This window comes from Rhamphochromis longiceps, linkage group LG13 (genome assembly GCF_057381845.1).
Source record: "Rhamphochromis longiceps isolate RC_006_pf linkage group LG13, R_longiceps_female_GT1.1, whole genome shotgun sequence".
Taxonomy (NCBI): domain Eukaryota; kingdom Metazoa; phylum Chordata; class Actinopteri; order Cichliformes; family Cichlidae; genus Rhamphochromis; species Rhamphochromis longiceps.
The window spans coordinates 28840354-28859319 of NC_140569.1; the positions used below are offsets into that span (position 1 = coordinate 28840354).

Below are 18966 nucleotides of genomic sequence, written 5' to 3' on the forward strand. Positions count from 1 at the left end.
CTGCATTTATTAAGACTCTTGTGTTTTTAACGTGTTTGAATGCTTTGCATCTTGTTCTATTTAATCTGAACAAGCCCCTAAAAGAAGGCAGTGATCACTGTCGGCCTCTCACGGTTTTTATTACCGCTGTTCATTTTAAAGCTCAGTTTTTAAAACCTTACGATGTAACTATGCAGCAGTATATTAATGACTAACCTCGTACGTGGATGGATTATCTCAGTTGTTCTTCTGACTGAAGTTTGGTCCGTTTACTGCATCCTGCCATGCAGTTGCATTTGGCCCTAACCACCGGGAACCCTCACGTTAGCTTTTATCGAGTGGAAAAAAGTTAGCGTTCCAAAGCTTCCTGGGGAGAGTTCAGGATGTACTGAAGAATAATTATTTTCCGATCGAAATACAAAGAAATGAGTGTTGGCTCAGGACTTTTGCACAGCACTGCAGTCAACTACAAGCTCTATTCATTGCTGCTTCTTTGATTTTTGAAGTTCTCATGAAAGCAAATGATTATCTTCATCCTGGTTGTTCCAAGGACTGACTGCTCACTGTGCTTTTCTCTGAATGCCGCCACCCGAACGCATCACTTTCCAAAAATCTGTAAACAATGAAGCGACCTACTAATAAGATAGTAACTTAAAAAGTATGCATTTTTCAGAATGAGACAGCTGAAGATTATGGATTTCTACAGTGCAGTTACAAAGCAATCCCTTCCCAGTCATTATGGAGAGGAGGAATCATTATAGCATCCTGTCACATTCGCTGTACATGCCATACATGTGTGGTGTGTGAGTGCTGTATTAAAAAGAAAAAAGCCTTGGAAGTTTATTCTTAGTGCATCCAAAAAACCATGTTGTCATAATTAGGCTTCAAGAAGGTTTAGCACATCTGATTGATGTTCATGTGTGACAGCTTGGTAAGCCGTGTGGCTCTATATTTGGATACTTCCACTCATTTAGCTTAAGATTTTTTTTTTTCTAGGGAATTGTGCACCATCTGCAGTCTAGTGCCAAGAGCTGAATAACTTGCTCACCCTCCTCCTATGAAATACTGTAGAACACACCACTCTGCAGATGTCTTGGACTTTACCATTTACCATTTTATTTGAGTGTTCTGACCTCATCGTTAATGTTTTTGTGTGAAATGCTGAGTTTTACCTCGTTATAATCATAAAACTGGGGTGCACGAATCAAACTGCTCACAGCTCATAAGCTTAGGGATCATTAGTAAGCAGTGGTTTAGCTGTTCAGAAAAAAACAAGCTTATTAACTAGTTCTCTACAAGTCTGTGTAGATTTGTAGTCATCCAGGTCATGGTAGTCTTAAGAGCTTGAAAAAAAAGGAGGCTACTTGACTTGACGACTATTGATCTCGAAGATTTAGGGAATAAAAATTGAGCATTTTAAACCTGTAAGATAAAAGTACTAAATACTTGGAGGATAGACGAGCTCCACCATCTTAGACAGTAGCTGCCAACTGTAGCCCTTATTTTGTTCAGTGAGCTCAGCGTATGGTCACCTGAAGCAGCTCTCCAGCTCACAGCAGAAGATGAACGGCTGACTGCAGTTGCAGTGAAATACAGCAGGGTTGGGGAAATGCTGAATGATCTCGAGGATCACCACCACAGTCACCTGGCCTACGTTCTGTATCAAAGAAATGTATAAAAGCCTTCGAAATGGTGTGTGGCTTTTAATAGGGGCGTGGCTTATATGGTATCTCTGCTGATTTCTGACCTGCTCGGCAAGTGAGAGAAAGCGTACTCGAGAACCATTGGTTAATTTTTCCCACCGTTTTGTCTGTGGTTAGCAAACCAGCCAGTAGAGAAAACATGAGAAGTCGGAGCTAACTGGTTTGATCCAGTCTGCATTCCTAAGTATCCTTGGACAATCCCCAAGTTGATCCCAATGTGTTAATCGGAGTGAGAGTGTTAGACACAAAGCACTTAAATGTTGAACAAAAGTGGTTGTAAAAAGCAATTTGAGTGCTTCTCTTTTCATCTAAAATTGTATTTCATGTTTTGTCTTTTTGGGGTGTTTTTCCGAAATATTATTTAAAGCTCTTTTTGTTTTAGCGTCCTTTTATTTTTAGGACAGATGTATATGTGGGGCTGGTGTTTTAGGCTAATAAGAGGGCCCGCTCTCTCACACTTGTCAGACACACACACACACACACACACACACACACGTAGCGTCTGGGGTTTGTTTTTCACAGTTTGGGTAATGACGGTGGAGACTGATGTGAAATCCAGCTGTGTGCTTGCGTGTGAGAGCACGTGCACGCATCTTGCCAGAGCTCTAGTTCGACACAGCAAAGCGTCTTTACAACCAGCTTTTAGTGGGCTATGGGAAGCGCTAATAGAGCAGCAGCACGCCTCTTCTCCCAGTTTTGTGGTACAGCTCTTAAACGACTATATAGAACACTCACCCACCCTTCGTCATATGATCTCGGGCATTGCATAATATTCAAAGTGTGTATATTTCCCAGTGACACTTCTAAAAATGAGCTGTGGTGAAAACGATTCTGGTGTTGGGCTGGATGTAGCTGTTGAGTTCAGTGTTTCCTGGAGCAGAATGCTGACCCTCTGCACCCATTCAGTACCCGTCCTCCCATAAACCACAAACTGCAAGGTTGGCCCAGGTTGACCTAAACCAGATGCTGTGGTTACGTTTAGTTCAAATATTTGACCTTTAGTGTAAAACAGACCATCACACATATAGCACTTGTGTTCCTCTCTTCTGCGTGCACACAGGATAAGCAAAGTCTGAGACCATATGAACTCTGTTCTCTGCAGCATCACTCTCTGCCGAGGCTTTTGATTTTCCTGCGTGTGCAATCACTCTGTTGTTTTTCACGGACTGCCAAAATTTGAACTCCAGAGTATTTGTACTCTTTGAAAATTTGGGTGTCTTCAATGAAAAGCTAATACCACCGGGGTAAAACAGGATTGTTCAAGTCTTGAATTTCATGTACTAAAACATGACAGATATGCAGGGGGAATCAGCATAACCACAGACCTTGATCGATGTTTGCTTTACTGTGGTTAGCATTCTCTTTATTCATATGTCTTTGCACACTCTGAGCCCAGAAATTGAACTGTTCTGGTGGTCCTGCTCAGACAAGAGAGATGGTGAGCCGTTTCCCCACTGTTTGCCTCCCCTTGATTATTAGAGATATCAGGTTGCTCCTTGGAGCCAAATATTCAGCACAAATCTGTAGAGCTGTAGAGCGGATGGCATTTGAATTAAATAAAGTAGTAGCGCTGCATCAGTTACTAATATTGCTGTGTGGTTCGTGGTTAATGCTAATATCACTGACAGGCAAAAGATCCCTGATTTAAGAATAGGAGCATACTCTGTGATGGTCTCAGACCTGGAGCTTTGCATCAGGCTTTGTCAGGTCAAAATATGGGGATCCATCCATGGCTGCAACCCCTTTGGAGTAAGGGAGCAGCTAAAAGTGCTGCATTAACTATTCACTTAATCTGTTAGTCAATAAACAGAAAATTAATGTAATAATTTATCAAAAAGGGTTAAAAGGTTTTTAAAAATCCCCAATGAAGGTGAGTTTAATCACTTCGGCAGAAGGGCTTAATCTTATTTTAGCACAGGAAGTGTTGTTAAAGGACTAATAAGAACTTGGTGGTTGGGTACATATTCAGATGGTGGTTTGAGGCAGTGGGGGGGCCCCAGCACATTTTCTGGCCGGTGGGCTCTAAAAATCTTGGGATCTGCCCTGGTCACGGGCTTCTGAACTGATGTTGAGACAAAACTTGGGATGTTTTGTCTCAATTTGGGATTAAAATTATTTACAATTAGTTAATCTGATGGCAAAATAGTTCACGGGTCATTTGATTAACAATACCTAACATATTGTTCATCCCATTCCATTTAATAGTTTTTTATATTTCCGTCTTGAACAATCGGTGCCGCCATCATTAGAGCCATGCTGCTAATATGGCTAAAAATTCACAGTTAATTCCATAAGTAGTTTACATTCTTTTGAGCAGTTTGTAAATGTGTGAAATTCACCATCACGTTGCACTAAAGCTCTTCACTAAGACCTGCATTTACGTGTCGTTTATTAACCCCGTTCTCAAGCTGCAGTCACACGAGCCCGACCGCATCCCAGAGCATCCCGAAATATCACATGGTAATACGGCTTAATGGAGTCTGGCCACGGTCCAGCTGCAGGTTTGCACACGAGCGTAATGAAGAGACACAAGTGCAGACACCGATTTTAAATAAACACAGCTGTGGGAGAACAATGGCTATTTATGATCAGCCATGAAAAATCGCGGTGAAATGGCCCTCACAGGAACGCCTTTCATTTACTGGGGCAACGCTTGGCTGCTCCTGCCTCCTCCGCCACTCTAGTTTTAATAAAGACCATCATAAAAAAGCAGCTTTGCATCCTGACTAATGATGTTTTTCCTCTCTCGCTCTGTCCTTTCCTCCCTGGTTTGGGATTTTTCAGTTTCTCCTTTTTCTTCTCTTCTGACCTTCACTCAACATATTTTTGTGCCTCTTGCGTCTCAGGTTGCTCGCCGTGAGTGCGTGTAGCGTTGTCGTCTGTCTAGGATCGGAGCATTATAGTTGACTGTATCAGCATATGACAAGCAAATGGCAACATGCTGTTTTTAAAACCCTTTGACGCACACACACAGTTTTTCACTTCGTTCCACCTTGACCGACAGCTGTTTTCTTTTTGACACGCACCCTTTCTCCTTCAGTCATCCTCTTCTCTTTCCTCCCTTCATCATCGGTGTCATTACTGTGCCCTTACCCCCGCCATTATAACCATTAGGCTATGCTTATTTGGCCTCGGACCCCCCTTTGAGGATCAGGTTCCATAATAACCTGGCCATCTCTACGGTAACCCAGCCCATCTCTGGAGGAATGCGGCATTTCCCGCTCTTTTGTCAAGCCACATTTTGAGTGGCGCTGTGGGGCCAGATTGAGTTGCGCTGGGTTTCATAAGCTGTGTGTGTGTGTGTGTGTGTGTGTGTGTGTGTGTGTGTGTTAAACTAATTGAGTTGGCTGTCAAAGCAGGGTCTGTGTGGAGTCTTGAAACAGTACTGTAGGGAGGAGCACAGTGTGAGCATGGCATCGGGTTACTATATTGCTGCCCCGCCTCTGGATTCTTCTTATATTTCACAGGAAGTGTGCGCGTATGTGTGCACATGTGTGTCCATCACTCCTTGAGGGTGCGTGTTCACAGGTGGCCGGGCTGGCACAACCATGGGCTTTTCCAAACAGACACTGACACAGTCTTTCCAATAAAAGTCAAAATAGACAGGAACAGACGACACTGGCTTCTTCAGCTTGGCCTGTTGTATGCATCTGTTCACATCACAAAGGGGTGTGTGTGTGTGTGTGTGTGTGTGTGTGTGTGTGTGTGTGTGTGTGTGTGTGTGTGTGTGTGTGTGTGTGTGTGTGTGTGTGTGTGTGTGTGTGTGTAGCTTGTGAAGAAATCAGACTGCAATACAACTGCTTAGAAATTGTAGTGTCTGAAAATAATAACGGGAAGAAGGAGAGTTTGGGGGGTACATTCAAAGTACACCTGCATTCAAGGTGTTCCCAAACCAGGTGAGATACATAGTCTTCCCAGCGTGTTGTGGGTCTATCCTAGGGTAGATACAGTATGCCTGGAAAACTAAGGATAAGGCGAGCCACATTTTGGAGGAAACTTGTATCGCCTGCTCTCTTTCAGTCGTGATTCAGAGTTACTCCAAGGACCAGGTTGGTGTGTCTGAAAAGGCAAATTAGAGTTTTTATTTCTTGGTATTGGCCGAGTCGGGAGACATCCATCATAGTTTTTCAGAATTCTGCGGTAAATTTCCATCCAGGATTCTTTTAGTGTCGCGGTCCTCCTCGTATGTTATCTCTGACGTCACTGAACAGTCTTCCTTTGGGAAGGAGAGCCCAAGCATCAAGTACACACTGACAGGATGTCAACAAACAGAACTATGAAAAACACAGCTCTAAAGAGAACAAGATCATGAGTGTGAACTCGACCAATGGGCTGCTTTAAGAGGGTTATCTATCCTGTAGATTCTCACTTTGTGTGCACTGGGAGCAAGACTACAACTACCATGAGGCTTTGTGACACTGTGATAATGTGACTGTGACCTCGCAAAAAGTCATGAATCAATCAATACCATATTAGACACTCATGAAAATGCTTTAGCTTGACCGCTGATAGCAACAAGCCCTCACAGCAAAGGCATGTTGGTAGAAAGTGGCTAATGCTTACTTGGTGCCAAGTAGGATAAAGAGGCACTTGGAAACCAGATCTACCTTCTAAGAGGAACTTGGCCTTTTTCAAAGGAATACTGGATCTGAACCAGAGGCAGCAATGGAGACGAGAAATAAAATCATACTGTAGGTTGTGCGATGGGCTATTTTTGTATCAGTGCTGTGCAACTTTGAGGTGTGACAGAGCTCCGGAGGCCTATTTGAAACTGGTATTTCCAGTAACTTGTATCTCTCATCTGATTCCTGTTTGTACATACACCATGCTGTTTGGGAAATGTTTGCTGGTTAGTCATTTAGGAGCCAGCTGGCATTATTAATGGGTTGCTCCGTGTGGGTTTGTGGCACTAAACCAAAGCGTTGTAGTATGATATCATCAGATGAATGCTAGCAGAAGATAACATGGCCGGTTTTAATTTACATGGCAGTGTTTCTAAAAAGTTTGACTTTGTAAGTTTGGAATAAAAATGACTTTTAAATAACTGTTTGTTTGTTGCTGTCAGCTAATATTATGTTTCATGCGTTTGTCAGATTCAGAGGTCGGCACACTCCGTCAGAAGACTCTGTCCGTCCTCACGGCCTCAGAACTGGTCACTTCCTGCAATTCCTCTGCCACCTTTGGGCCTGGCAGCACCCAGTACCTCCTCAGCCTGGCTCGGGTGGGCCTCAGCGCCGGTGTGGAGTTCCCTGAGCTCTGGGACGGCCCCCAGCTGAAGACCAAGCTCCTGGACCATCTGCTGCAGTGCCCGCAGTACGAGGTGAGGGAGCTGGCATTAGAGGGGCTACTGAGGAAGCTGGAGGAGGAAGAGGAGGAGGAAAGGAAGAGGAGGCCTGAGTGGCTGGATGAGACCACCCAGTCTAACCTGACCAGTCTGGCTCTTCATGAGACTCACCCACAGTGTTTGGCCAAGGTGAGACCACACGCACACACACAGATTTACACAAACGTATTCTAGGAGTTTCATTTGTTTGTTGTGTTTTTTGTTTGGGAGCCTGTATACACGTCTAGTTGTTTTATATATATGTGGACGCCTGCTGCCAGCAGCAGCATAATCTTAAAGTTCTAACATCACAGAATGGTGAGCTCCTTTTTTCTATCTGACACAGTTTCCCTGAATCACAGCGACACTGGTTACAAACTGATTAAAATCCCAATCCATCTCGCAGAGCCTTGCATGAGAGGCTAATCGGCCACAGGGGGAAACGCCAAGCACACTTGCAGTGAGCTGGTTCACTCACTCGCTCACTTACTTACACTGACTCTTGAGAGGCTTGGTAGCTTTCCTCGCTAACAGGTTTTGGAGAGGAAAATGCGACCTATTTCCTGTTTGGGGACAGAAGGTTGTATTTCTTCCCAAAGAGGACAGGCTGCCAGCGGACCCGCTCTGTCACGTCTGCCGTTAACACCCCTGCAGAGCTGACAGCACTCGGCGCTGCTGTGCACTTCGGCGCTGCAGACTGGCATGTGTCTACTCCAGGCTTTGCTTTACAGGCCAGCAGTTAACGTTTAATGTGTCGGGCCTGTTAAGTGGAGCCTCCTCTGCGCCATAGACGCACCAACCCAATGGGCCAGTTGCCATAGCTCAGCCTAATCTGCAGTGAAGCATTATGGGAAAGCTGCTGAGGGAAAGTTGTGTTCTTTTCAGGACTCGTGCAGATATATGGACTCTGGTCCAGTTCTTTAGACCTGCAGGACAGACTATAGCAGGAAACTACAAATGTGCCTGTTCATGCAGGGTGGGCGTCACTATTTATTTGCATGTTACAGCTATGAAAGTCTGTTCGCCTGGGCTGGCATGCTTTACTGTGACTGTGTATATTTGAGTATGTGGGCAGCCGAGTATGTCGCAAGACGGGAGCTTGTTAAAGCGGGCCGTAAAAGTCTGAAGCAGCAGAGATGGTCAGAGCAGCTGTCGGGGTTAGCAGACAGACGGGTGGATGAACAGTGAAAAATACACACTCGATGGCTGTGATTACAACTAAAATAATCCCATTAGTACTGCAAAGAAGGGGGGGGGGGGGGGGGGGGTTATATTATATATATTGGAAGTTTTTCAGTTAAAGAGAAATGCTGCGGCCAAATGAATAATGACACTGTCTTGGCATTTCTTGGCCAGTGATTTACTGACTCTCACTGGAGTTGAAAGGAACCAATAGACTTGATGAAATATTGTCTATGGAATAGGCTACGCCCACCACAACCTCCCTGACGAGTACAAATGAGCTGTTGTATGTATTGGCCTCTACTTTGTGCCACAAAGTGACTTTTTAACAGGAGTCTGAAATATGGACACTATTATCTGTCAATATCATTATCTATGTGTACACTATGAGCCATTGTTTTTATAGGTTAGCGCTCTTGAGCCAGTGTGTGTGCAGTTTGCTTAAAGCTAAATAGACTTTTTAGGCCATTTGGGGGCAGTATGCTGTAACTGAATGACTGCAAAACATTGCTATAAAGGCAGATATGCTAGCAAGCTATTTTCCACTTCATTACATAATTGGGTTGATTTAATTTTAGTGTAATTTGCGTTTTTGTTGAGACAAAGTCCACTATTGGCGCTGATTTAGTTTCAAATGATCTGCCTCACAGTGTTCACCATTCTGCTACTTTGCAGTGCTAACACAGCAAGCTAAGCTCAGTGTTTTTACCTGTAAAGTTAATAAAATCTATTATTGCAACATGCAGTAAATTGCATGAATGATATCTCAACAAAGTGTCCTTGTGCTTACAATGAGAGCGGATTTTAAAGGTCCAACAAGGTCAGTCGTTCACATACAGATTTATTTATGTTGGAAAATATTTGTGGACCTGGAAAATGTAATAAATTGTTGCATAAGAATAAAAAAAATCCTGTCTCATCAGCTTTTTGTGACATTCTTCATGCAGATATCCTCTGCATGAAGAATGTCCTCTGAGAAAAAGCTGTTTAAAGTCTCACGATGCAACATAATTACAATAAAATGAAACAAAGCTCAAAGATGCTTCGCAGAATGAAAGAGAGTTCATAATTATCTGTATGTTTCAGTATTATTCTCCCCTCCTGCACCACGTTATTTTCATTGACGCTGTAATAAAAACAGCTTTTAAATTCGCCAAATGGATTAATAACAGCAACTTTGTGACTTCTCTCTGATCAGCCGTGATGTAATCAGTGTTTGTTGGTAATTGATTAGTATCAGATCAATCAGTCAGAATGACGGCGTAGAAACCTCACGGGCCCACCTCGCTCCCTCGATGTTTCGGTGCTCACATGCATAAAGTGCAGCACGCAGGCAGATGTTTACACACAGATGCTGCATGCACCCGCTCGCCCTGCCCTCTGCCCACACAGATCTTATAAAGTGAGCTTTATTTTAAAGCTCTAATAACAGGTTGGAGCCTTGAAAGAAATAATAATCATTGAGATATGCAGCTGGAATGTCAACATGTGTTCTCGCCTGGATGTGTGTGTTTTAACAGGCGTCTAGCGCGGCGGAAAAAAACAGGTCTTTTCCGCCTCGTGCTCAGTGAGCTGCCTGCCTCTCTGTACGAGTGACTGGGCACAGTAAAAAGCACAAGGTTAAGATGCAAAAAGTAGACACAAGACCTCTTAGTGCCTGCTGTGCTCACCCGCACGTGTGTGTGTGTGTGTGTGTGTGTGTGTGTGTGTGTGTGTGTGTGTGTGTGTGTGTGTGGCAGCTGTGTACCCGTGGTTAGGGTGTGCATAGGGAGGCTCTGACTAGAAGGGTAAAAATACCCTTGGGCCAACTTGCCAGCAGCACTGCAGAGAGGACACCAAAGCTCTGCTGATGGATGACGCTGAGCAACTTCCCTCACCAGTAGCTCTGGTACTGTGTGTGTACGTGAGGCAGAGAGGTGAAAAAGGATGATTTGATGACATCAGTGTGTATCTTGCTTAAGTATCTTACTTACTCGCTCTTCCTGCTGTCTCTGTCATGTCGTTCCTCCTCTCAGGTCCTGCAGGTTTTGTGTGTGCTGAGCTCCAGCGACGAGCTTCCGTGGAAGGATGGTGCAAGGGTTTTGTCCCTGGAGGAGGTTTTGTTGCACCTCCTAACATTGGCTCAGAACTCTGCTCACAGGTCAGTAAAAAGAACTACTGTATATAAAAGATGGACACCGCCCCGTGATGTCAGAAGTGATCATATTTCGATAAGAGGTAGACGTGCTAAGTGATTAGCTGTCCCACCTGGTTGTAGCAGATGATCGGGATAGTTCCCCGAGTCTCGTTCTGTCGGAGGTTTCTTCCTATTAAAAGGGAGTTTTTCCTTCCCGCTGTCGCCACGTGCTTACTCATAAAGGGGTCATTATTGTAGGGTTTTTACCTTTTAATATAAAGCTTCTTGAACTGATTGTTGCTGTTGGCGCTTTATAAATAAGATTACATTGAATTAAGGTTATAGCAAGCTTGGCTAGCAGGTTTCCTCCTTAGATGGTCGTCACAGACACCTGATAACTCGTGCAGCAGCTTTTGACGTCCTGCTAATATTTGGCCCAGAAGACTGCTGTTTGTTCGGCAGCAGCTGGGTCGACTGGTTTTCCATTACAATCCAGTACTACCTAATGTACGTGGCTGTCATCATAGCAGCGCTGCTGAGCATCCCATGACTTAATTAATATGCGACACGAACAGCGACGAGATACCTGCTGCTCAGCTTGTGGCTTTTCGTCAGACTGCGTTGTTTTTTGTAGCCATTTTCATCGTTGTCGAGTTTCAAGAATGGCGGTTTTGATTTTTGGAAATGAGACACTCTAATGACTCGTGGAGTGACGCTACTGACCAGCCAATCGGTGGCATGCAGTCTAACAACCCTGGCAGAGCAGGTATGGAAAAAGTACCTGGTGCCAGGTACTATGACCTTCTGCAAAACACGGAAAACCGTGGTGACCTGTGTCCATCCGAGTAAAGATGGAGGGCCTGAAGACATATTTATTTCACTGCGTATCGTTTGATTTCTGTTCAGAATCCGTAAAGATTTACTCCTGACCCTTGAACTCAGACGTCGTGTCTAAGTTCTGGTTCTTGTGGTTTTCATCGCCCTGACATCCATCTCTGACATCGTCACAGTGAGTCTGAAGTAGAGAGTTTCAGCCCCGTGATTACCCACGAACCTCACAGATTTCCCAGAGTTCACAGCTGTTTACAGCCTGTGAAGTCTGCGTCCTGTAACTCAAAACACTTATAGCCTCATCTAGGCCTGGAGGGGCTGGGAGTGAACGGGGGAGCTTTTCAGCTGTGTGAAATTCCACATCAATTCTCGGCAGTTCCAAGAAGTTTTCTGCGCTGCATTCAAATTCTCGTAAACAATGTTGAACTGCAGAAATTTACAGTGCTGCTAACCCTCAAAATCCCACTTTTAATGCATAATTAACAGCGTTTCCCATTCTTAAGTTATGTTCGTACATGTTATTGATACAGGAGACAGCTACAGCTACTCTCTACGTTCATACGGGCCCTGCTGGGTCCCCCTCAAACTTACATTCGTTATAAAGGGAGGCAACTGTGTGAGTCCTAACTGAAAACCTGCTGTCAAAACAGTTCCCAAGTATAAATCCCAGGGCAGCTTTTAAATGTGATGGATGGAGACGTGAATGTACTACAGGGCAAAGATGCAACCACACACTCCTCCTCCTCCATTTTCTGTTTTTCTTCTTTCTGTTTTTTTCCCTTCCTCTCTCCGGCTCGTGAAAGAGCCCTCACACTGCTGTCGCCGTCAGGTTGTCGGGGCTCATTCGGAGCCGGAATCCATGAAGGAGTGACACACAGGTTCACTGGCTGCACCTTAACCCCGCACCTGGGCGCACCTGAAGGGTCCTCTCTGCAGGATGTTTGCGTGGTTAGCTGCGTACCGCTGAAGTGTTTTGATAACTTAAGTGTCCCGAAGCCAGAGAGACGAGTAGTTTAACGTTATTAAAAAAAAAGTGGATGAAAGCTGATATCTGTACTCTCTCAAAGACCTTCATCACGCCATTATTCCTACGTTAGATTATTCACACCTGTCAGGCTGAAAGCATTATTTTTGTCAAAGATTATGAGTCACCGGCCCGTCTCTGCATTTGACCACAAACCAATTTTGGCACACTCTCTTCCAGTATTCGTGTGTATGTGCTCGTACTTAAGCCCCTTTGACATGCATTGGCACACACACACATGCCCCTTTTCTTGACAAGCCACTGCTGTACTTTTCTCACCCCTGACAAGAGAATACAGGCTTGAATAAGGATTGGATTACAAAGGCTTTTAGCCCTGCAAAGCCTTTTCCTGGCCACAATCTCTGGACCCGGGGATCCACTTTCCCTTCGGAGTGGCCCCAGGGTTATGATTAGAGCCGGGGAGGGATGAGATCGGGTTGCTGGTTGCCCTTGTCTGCCGTGTGATTGAATAGCACTCGGGCTATTGTGACCCATAATGTAGTGGTGAGTACCAGCACACTTCTTTTGTGGATTGTAAGTCAATACAGTTGAGAGGTGTGTGTGTGTGGCTGACGGCGCCGCAGCCTTGGATAATGATTTCCACAGAACAACCTGAGGAGCACGTTATGCTGTCACTGTGCAAATGTTTCAAATTTAAGGGCCGATTCACTCAAATAAAAATAACTAAAAAATGTCACATTTTCTGCAAATCTAACAAATATTTTAGAGTAAAAGCTGCAAACTGTTTGCATGGGCCGTTTTGAAGTTGATGTGGTTTTGTGTTTTCAAGCGTGGAGCTCCACTGTGCTGCCCTGACGTTGGCCTCGCAACTGGGGATTCAGCTGGTGAACTCTGACCCGCAGGTAACGACCAGCTCATCATCATCAGCTGTGTAGTAATCCTGCAAAGAATCTGAGGGGTGGAGGTTGTTACCACCAGCCTTCAGCCTTGTCCTGGTCCCTTTTAGTTGTAGCTAGCTGCTACTTTAGTGATTAATGCCTTTACTACAGATCAATGGTCCCAATATGGGGGAAGTATTGGTAACATTCAACTACTACATTATATTGCTTCACCAAATGAAAATGGTTAATCTGCATAAATACGTTCTTTTAGCAAGACTGGATGCATTAGATGAGTACATAGGATGTTTTCCCATTTACTTACAGTGCAACCTCTCTGCTGTGTTATTGTTTGATAAAGCCCAAAATGTTACCAGTGCATAGCAAGTTTAGATTGCAGGCAGACCAGTTTAGAACCAGTTCTTTTTTTATCCGTTTTACTGGAATACAACCAGAATGTGGTTTGGCATTTCCTTGCTGAAATAAGAAAGGTGTTCCATGAAAGAGACACCATCTGGATACTAGCATAATCTGTATGTTGTTTAGCATTAATGGTGCCTTCACAGATGTGCAGGTTAAGCATCGTGTGTGCACCGATGCCCGTCTCTATTCCACGACAAGCGTTGTGGACTCTGCAAGACTCTGGATCCCTGGGAATTATTACAAAGCTTCTTTAGCTCTCAGATCTTTCACGAACTGTTGTGGGGGGTTTTAGCATAGCACATCCTTTCTTTTCTATTTTATCAATGTCCCAAGGTATTCACAGTAAGCATACACCAGCCACCATATGCTCTGAATGAAAAATATGTTCTTGCTGTGGACAAAAATGTGAAGCTTGCCGTTATCATTTTCTTACTTTGTTCTTTGGTGCAACTGTATTTGTATTTGTGCTCAAGTGGCAAATACATCTGTGAGAAGTGGGTTAAACTTCCTCATTCATATATAGCTGAACTGTATTTTTCTAATTAATCTACCATCTAGAGTTTGAGTGCAGTGGCTTGTTTCGCTCAGTGGGGGGCGTTGGTGTGCTCGTGCTGCAGCGAGGAGCGACCAGCGGAGGTCAAGCTGGCGGCCGCAAAGGTGCTGGTCAAATGTACGTCCACCCTGCTGACCAGCCCTCGTCTGCCACTGGGTGAGCCTCAGTAATGTAACAGCCTGAAGTTTGCTTTGATGTGAGAGGCTGCTTGTGGCTGATGACCTTGTGTATGAGTATCTATCTGTCCGTGTGTGTGTGCTGTGGCAGGTCTGTTCACGACAGTTTCACTGTGGAGGAGTCTGTTCGTGCTGCTGCAGGACGAAGACCAAGAAGTCCGAGATTCAGCGTCTGACTTCATCTTTAACGTGCCAGCTCGTCTGCTCAGTACAGGTACACGCTAAGAGCTGTGCATAAGCATGTCCTTGCAGACTAACTAATATAAACGTGTACCCAGCACTATTTAAAAACTTGGGTGGGTGGATTTTGTTATTACCTGCAGTGCTTAGTGACTTCAGTATCATGCAGAGTGAGTATGTGGGTTATTTTTAACTCCCTGGCCAGTAATAATTACAGCCGCATTTAACTGCTGTTGTTCTGTGACCTATCCGGTCCTCCTGTAATTTAAAAGCCATCCAGAGTCATGGCATGGTTATTCATAATAAATCTGTCAGTTCTTTATCTACGTTTTAAAAATCCTCTTATAAATTTTGCTAAAAACAACAGAAGTTATCAAATAACTTCATAGATGGATTCGTGCTAACAGTCAGTTAGCATGGACACATGTCACATGCAGTGACATCAGTGGGTCAGTGTAGCTGCTGCAGGTCAAGAAATACTGTTGTTCACTTTGAGCCTTTTTTCTTGTTTTTAAGCTGCTTTTAGTTTATATTATGTCAAACAGGTACTGTAAGTAAGCTGAAATATACGGTGGCCCTGAGAGGTTATTTTCACTGCAACAAACAACCCGTCAACAACCTGTCGAATTTCACAAAATACAACACAAATAGAAAAAAATCAACATTAATGAAGTTGAATAAAACACAGTAGAACTAGGAAAAAACAAAACTTATAAAACAAAAGAAAGTGTTTTTGGAGAAACAACAACATGACGGCGGAAATGAAAGAAACCAAAACACGTGAAGGATCGGACACTTAAAGAAGGGGAGGATTCTTCCGTGTTGTGCGGCAGAACAAGGTGCAGGCATTCACATAATACTGTCGATACACGTTTGATGTTATCTTCAGTTTGGTTTTGTGAGTTTTTGTGGCATTTTTTCTTCTTTCCGTTGTGTTTTATTCCATATGTGTTGCGTTTTGAGTGCTTTGGGAGTATTTTTCTTGTTGGAGAGCATTTGGCCTTTCAGGGCTACCGTAGATATGCTGTTGACACTTCTAGTTTGAGTGTGCTAAAGAGTATAGAGACAGCTTTCAGTTGCTGTGATAATGAAAGAAACTTAAAGATCAAATTATTCTTATTCAAGTTCTGAAGTCTCTTTTTTTTCTATGATTTCTGTTTTATAGTAATTTATCAAACTGGCCAATGTTTTTCTGTCTTGGTGTTCAGACCGGATCAGATCTGTTACCATGGTGACTGCTCACATTAAAAGCTCAGTAATTGAAAGTTCAGTTTTAAGTCCCCGTGAGCTAAAAGCTCTGAACTCTGTTTGACACAGTTTTTTTTCTACTCCTGGTTCTCGATGTCGTCACTAAGAATGGATCTTCGTAACACGATCTCAGGCACAGAAACCTTACCCACCTGCCGTTAAGGTGTTTTTGACAGTCAGTCAGAACAAAGCTGGGCTGAAGGGATGTAAGAGGGAGTCGAAACGGCTCATTTCAGAAAGTAGATGAAACAAACGTCTGCATCAGGACCCCTTATGAGATAAATAAGGCTAATTTTGAACTGTGAATTATGCAAAGCTACTCTAGTCCAAGAATAAAACCAAGTCAGAGCCTCCTGGCTTACACCCACATTTCTCTTATGGCCCGGGCTTGCCCGTGTTGGCTACAGACTACATGAAATAAAAGTTAAATTACTGGGCCCTAACACCAAACCAACAATAATACATAATGCATGTGTATATATAAACAGACACACACTAACAAAAAGCACCACAGACACATGCTAATGTTAAAAAGGGCCGATGACGTCATTTTGCACGAAGGGTTGGGGAGCATTCCTGGAACGAAGGGCGCTAATTCTAAGATTGACAGCTTGCGAGAGTTAGGACTGTGTGCGTGTGTGTGTGTCTTTTGTGGTCATGTGTCATTGTTTCTGGAATGTCTGAGGGCTGCGTTCTGAAGAACTTGTGCGACGGCCGGCCTTACTGAACGGTAAGACCGATTCACCCCAGTGCCGCTCTTATCCTCGCTTATCTGAGAGGACTGACAGCTGGCTGCTCCCTCACAAACAGCTTTACTGTGACTTCCTGTCCTCACAACACTCACTTCCTGTATTTTCCCAGCTTCCCTGCAGGAGCCACCCTTATTGTGTCTTTCCTCATTGATAGCATCTTGTAACAACGAGAGCCTGAAAAAATAAAACAATTTAAAAAAAAAAAAAAAATGTCTGATGGCAACACTGTTTGTAGATTTGGTGGGGGGGAGGGGGGCATAGTCATGGGGGAAGACTCAACCCGAACTGTGGTTTAGCCGAAGGCTGATAAGTGACGGGGTTTTCTGTATTTCAGTTTGCTGTTTTTATTTCATTTGGTGGCCGTAAAAGCAAACAGAGTCAAAAAATCCAAATTTTCCCTTAAAAGCTGAGCCTGTTTCACCACCTCAGTACCAAGGAAACAACTCAAAATCCCTGGAAGTGTTTTGATACCAGTATTTATACAAAGGCACTGTGCGTGCGTGTGTGTCTGTGTGTGTGCTATAAGTGTTTATGTATATAAGGCCAGACTGGGTCAGATAAGCTGTAAGCTAAAAAAAAAATCAGATAGGAGGTCAGCAGCACAGCGTGACTGAGATGGAGATTTTTTCTTTCTGTGCAACAGGAAAGGAACACAATAGGCATAATTACAGAGTGGGTGTCCCAGTGGGTGTCCCAGTGTGTGTGTGTGGGGGGGGGGTTCTCCTCTGTCCAGCGCTCATTTGGAGATGACAGCTTTTTGCATGTGGGCGAGGCACTGTGTCTGGCACTTACCGTAAAATACCTTACATTTCCTCATGGACGATGGGGAAGGAACAAAAACAAGTGTGAGTGTTTGCCTCCACTCTACTGTGTGACCTTTCACGCTCCAGCCAAGCCATTCAAAAAATCTGCTCTGACCGCCAAGATCATGAAAATTGCACTGAATTCCTAGTTTATCCAAGCACGTGTCGTACGCACTGCAGGAATGCAGCACGCAGCGCACAAAGGGAAGAAATGAGACGGTAAATTGGTGATCTTGTACCAGATGATTGGGCGACTTGGCCAAGGAAGTCGAATTCCTCGTGCAATGGAAAAACGGCAGAAAACCAAAAAAGAATCACATCCCATTGATTATCTTTTTTTCAAACTCCTTTCTTGGGAAAATATGTCATCTTTCTTCTTTTAAAGCTTAGAAATGTTCTAAAATTATATCTGCGGCAGTTAGCTTGAAGAACATCATGGTGCTTTGGCAGTACCAAGGCCGATTTAATGAAGTCATCATGACCAGAAGAACACATGCACTGCTTGTGTGTGTGTGTGTGTGTGTGTGTGTGTGTGTGTGTGTGTGTGTGTGTGTGTGTGTGTGTGTGTGTGTGTGTGTGTGTGTTAGACCGTATAGGTCACATGAGAAGAAGGAATTAACCTGGAGTGCTAAATTAATCCTGAGCCGCTGACTTTGCAGCAGGCTGTGAGGCCAATTAAAGTTGTGTTATCATTTGATTTATTTGTGATTGGTCTTTTAACTAAAATGGCAAAAGTCTGGTGTTGTTTCCGTCTGCCTCTGAATATGTAACCTTGCACAAAGGCTTTGACTTCTTCTTCTCCTTCACCTGCACTGATATGAAGGTTTTCTCTGAGTGGCGACACCTGTGATTCAGGAGAATATCGCAGGAAATGCTCACATCCTCAGTGCTGGTGTAAACATGACAAACCTGTGGCTAAAAGACTGTTTACGTACAACACGACCATGGCGCTTAAGGTAGCTTTTAATGTCAAAGTGACATGTTGTTGAAACGGTGAAGTTCTCTGCCGCCTCTCCAGAGACCCGATGCTGGCAGCGAGTCCTTTGGCTCGGTGACCAATATAATATCTCAACCCTTAACGCTGCGGTCAGAGCGCCAAGAGCATAGGAATAGTGCAGCATGCTTTTCCACACCATACACACAGTATATAGTGCAGTGCCAGTGGAAAAACCCAGCTTTACTGTGTTTGTGTTTGTGTCTGTGAGAGTGTGTGTGTGTCTATTTGTGCCTTCCTCATTCCCTTCAGGCCATCCAGTGTTACATGAAGGGTAGTGTGTGTTTTATGACCTGCCACTGCAGAGTCAAGTATCTGAGGTGTGAGCTGCTTCAGATGGAGGCGGTGACTCCGGGCCCTTTGATATGGAGGACAGGCAGAAATGTGGGAACAGAGAACAGTTCAACAACACACACAAACACGTAACACACACAACATAAGGAAATGTTAAAAACCTTTTCCCAATTTAAGGAAGCAGTTTAAAGATTAAAAACACTGTGTCTGTGCTCTGTCTGTGGTGGTTGTCTCACTTTTGGTAACAGATCTGATTTTATTGTTAACAAAGATTAGGGTCCACTCTGACTGCTTTGTACCTACAGATTTAGACTATAAATCTTTAGACATATAAAGCCTTTGTGTCCATTCACTTTAAAGGGACCGTGTGTAAAATCTCACCATTAGACATCAGTAGATTACAGATTCTGGTCAACTGACTTCTGTTTTCTCCCAATTCATGTGCAGCATCTTAGCTACAGTAGTGAGCGTTCATCTTTAGTGAGTGTGCGACGTTAGTCTGCTGTCAGTGTGCCGGGTGGCGACGTCTAAAACTTTGTGAAAGGA

At 44.0% G+C, this 18966-nt stretch overlaps 2 protein-coding genes across 3 annotated transcripts in view; one reads left to right on the forward strand and one right to left on the reverse strand.

Moving 5' to 3' along the window:
* The window catches only part of plekhh2 (pleckstrin homology domain containing, family H (with MyTH4 domain) member 2), a 273542-nt gene that overhangs the window by 182691 nt on the left and 71885 nt on the right, over positions 1–18966 (reverse strand). The gene's annotated exons all lie outside the window — the stretch shown is intronic.
* The window catches only part of thada (THADA armadillo repeat containing), a 123329-nt gene that overhangs the window by 88030 nt on the left and 16333 nt on the right, over positions 1–18966 (forward strand). Inside the window, exons 32-36 of the mRNA XM_085428925.1 lie at positions 6776–7155; positions 10203–10327; positions 12949–13021; positions 13979–14129; positions 14241–14363. Coding sequence (XP_085285051.1) covers positions 6776–7155; positions 10203–10327; positions 12949–13021; positions 13979–14129; positions 14241–14363 — 852 coding nt within the window. The remainder of the gene's footprint in view (positions 1–6775; positions 7156–10202; positions 10328–12948; positions 13022–13978; positions 14130–14240; positions 14364–18966) is intronic.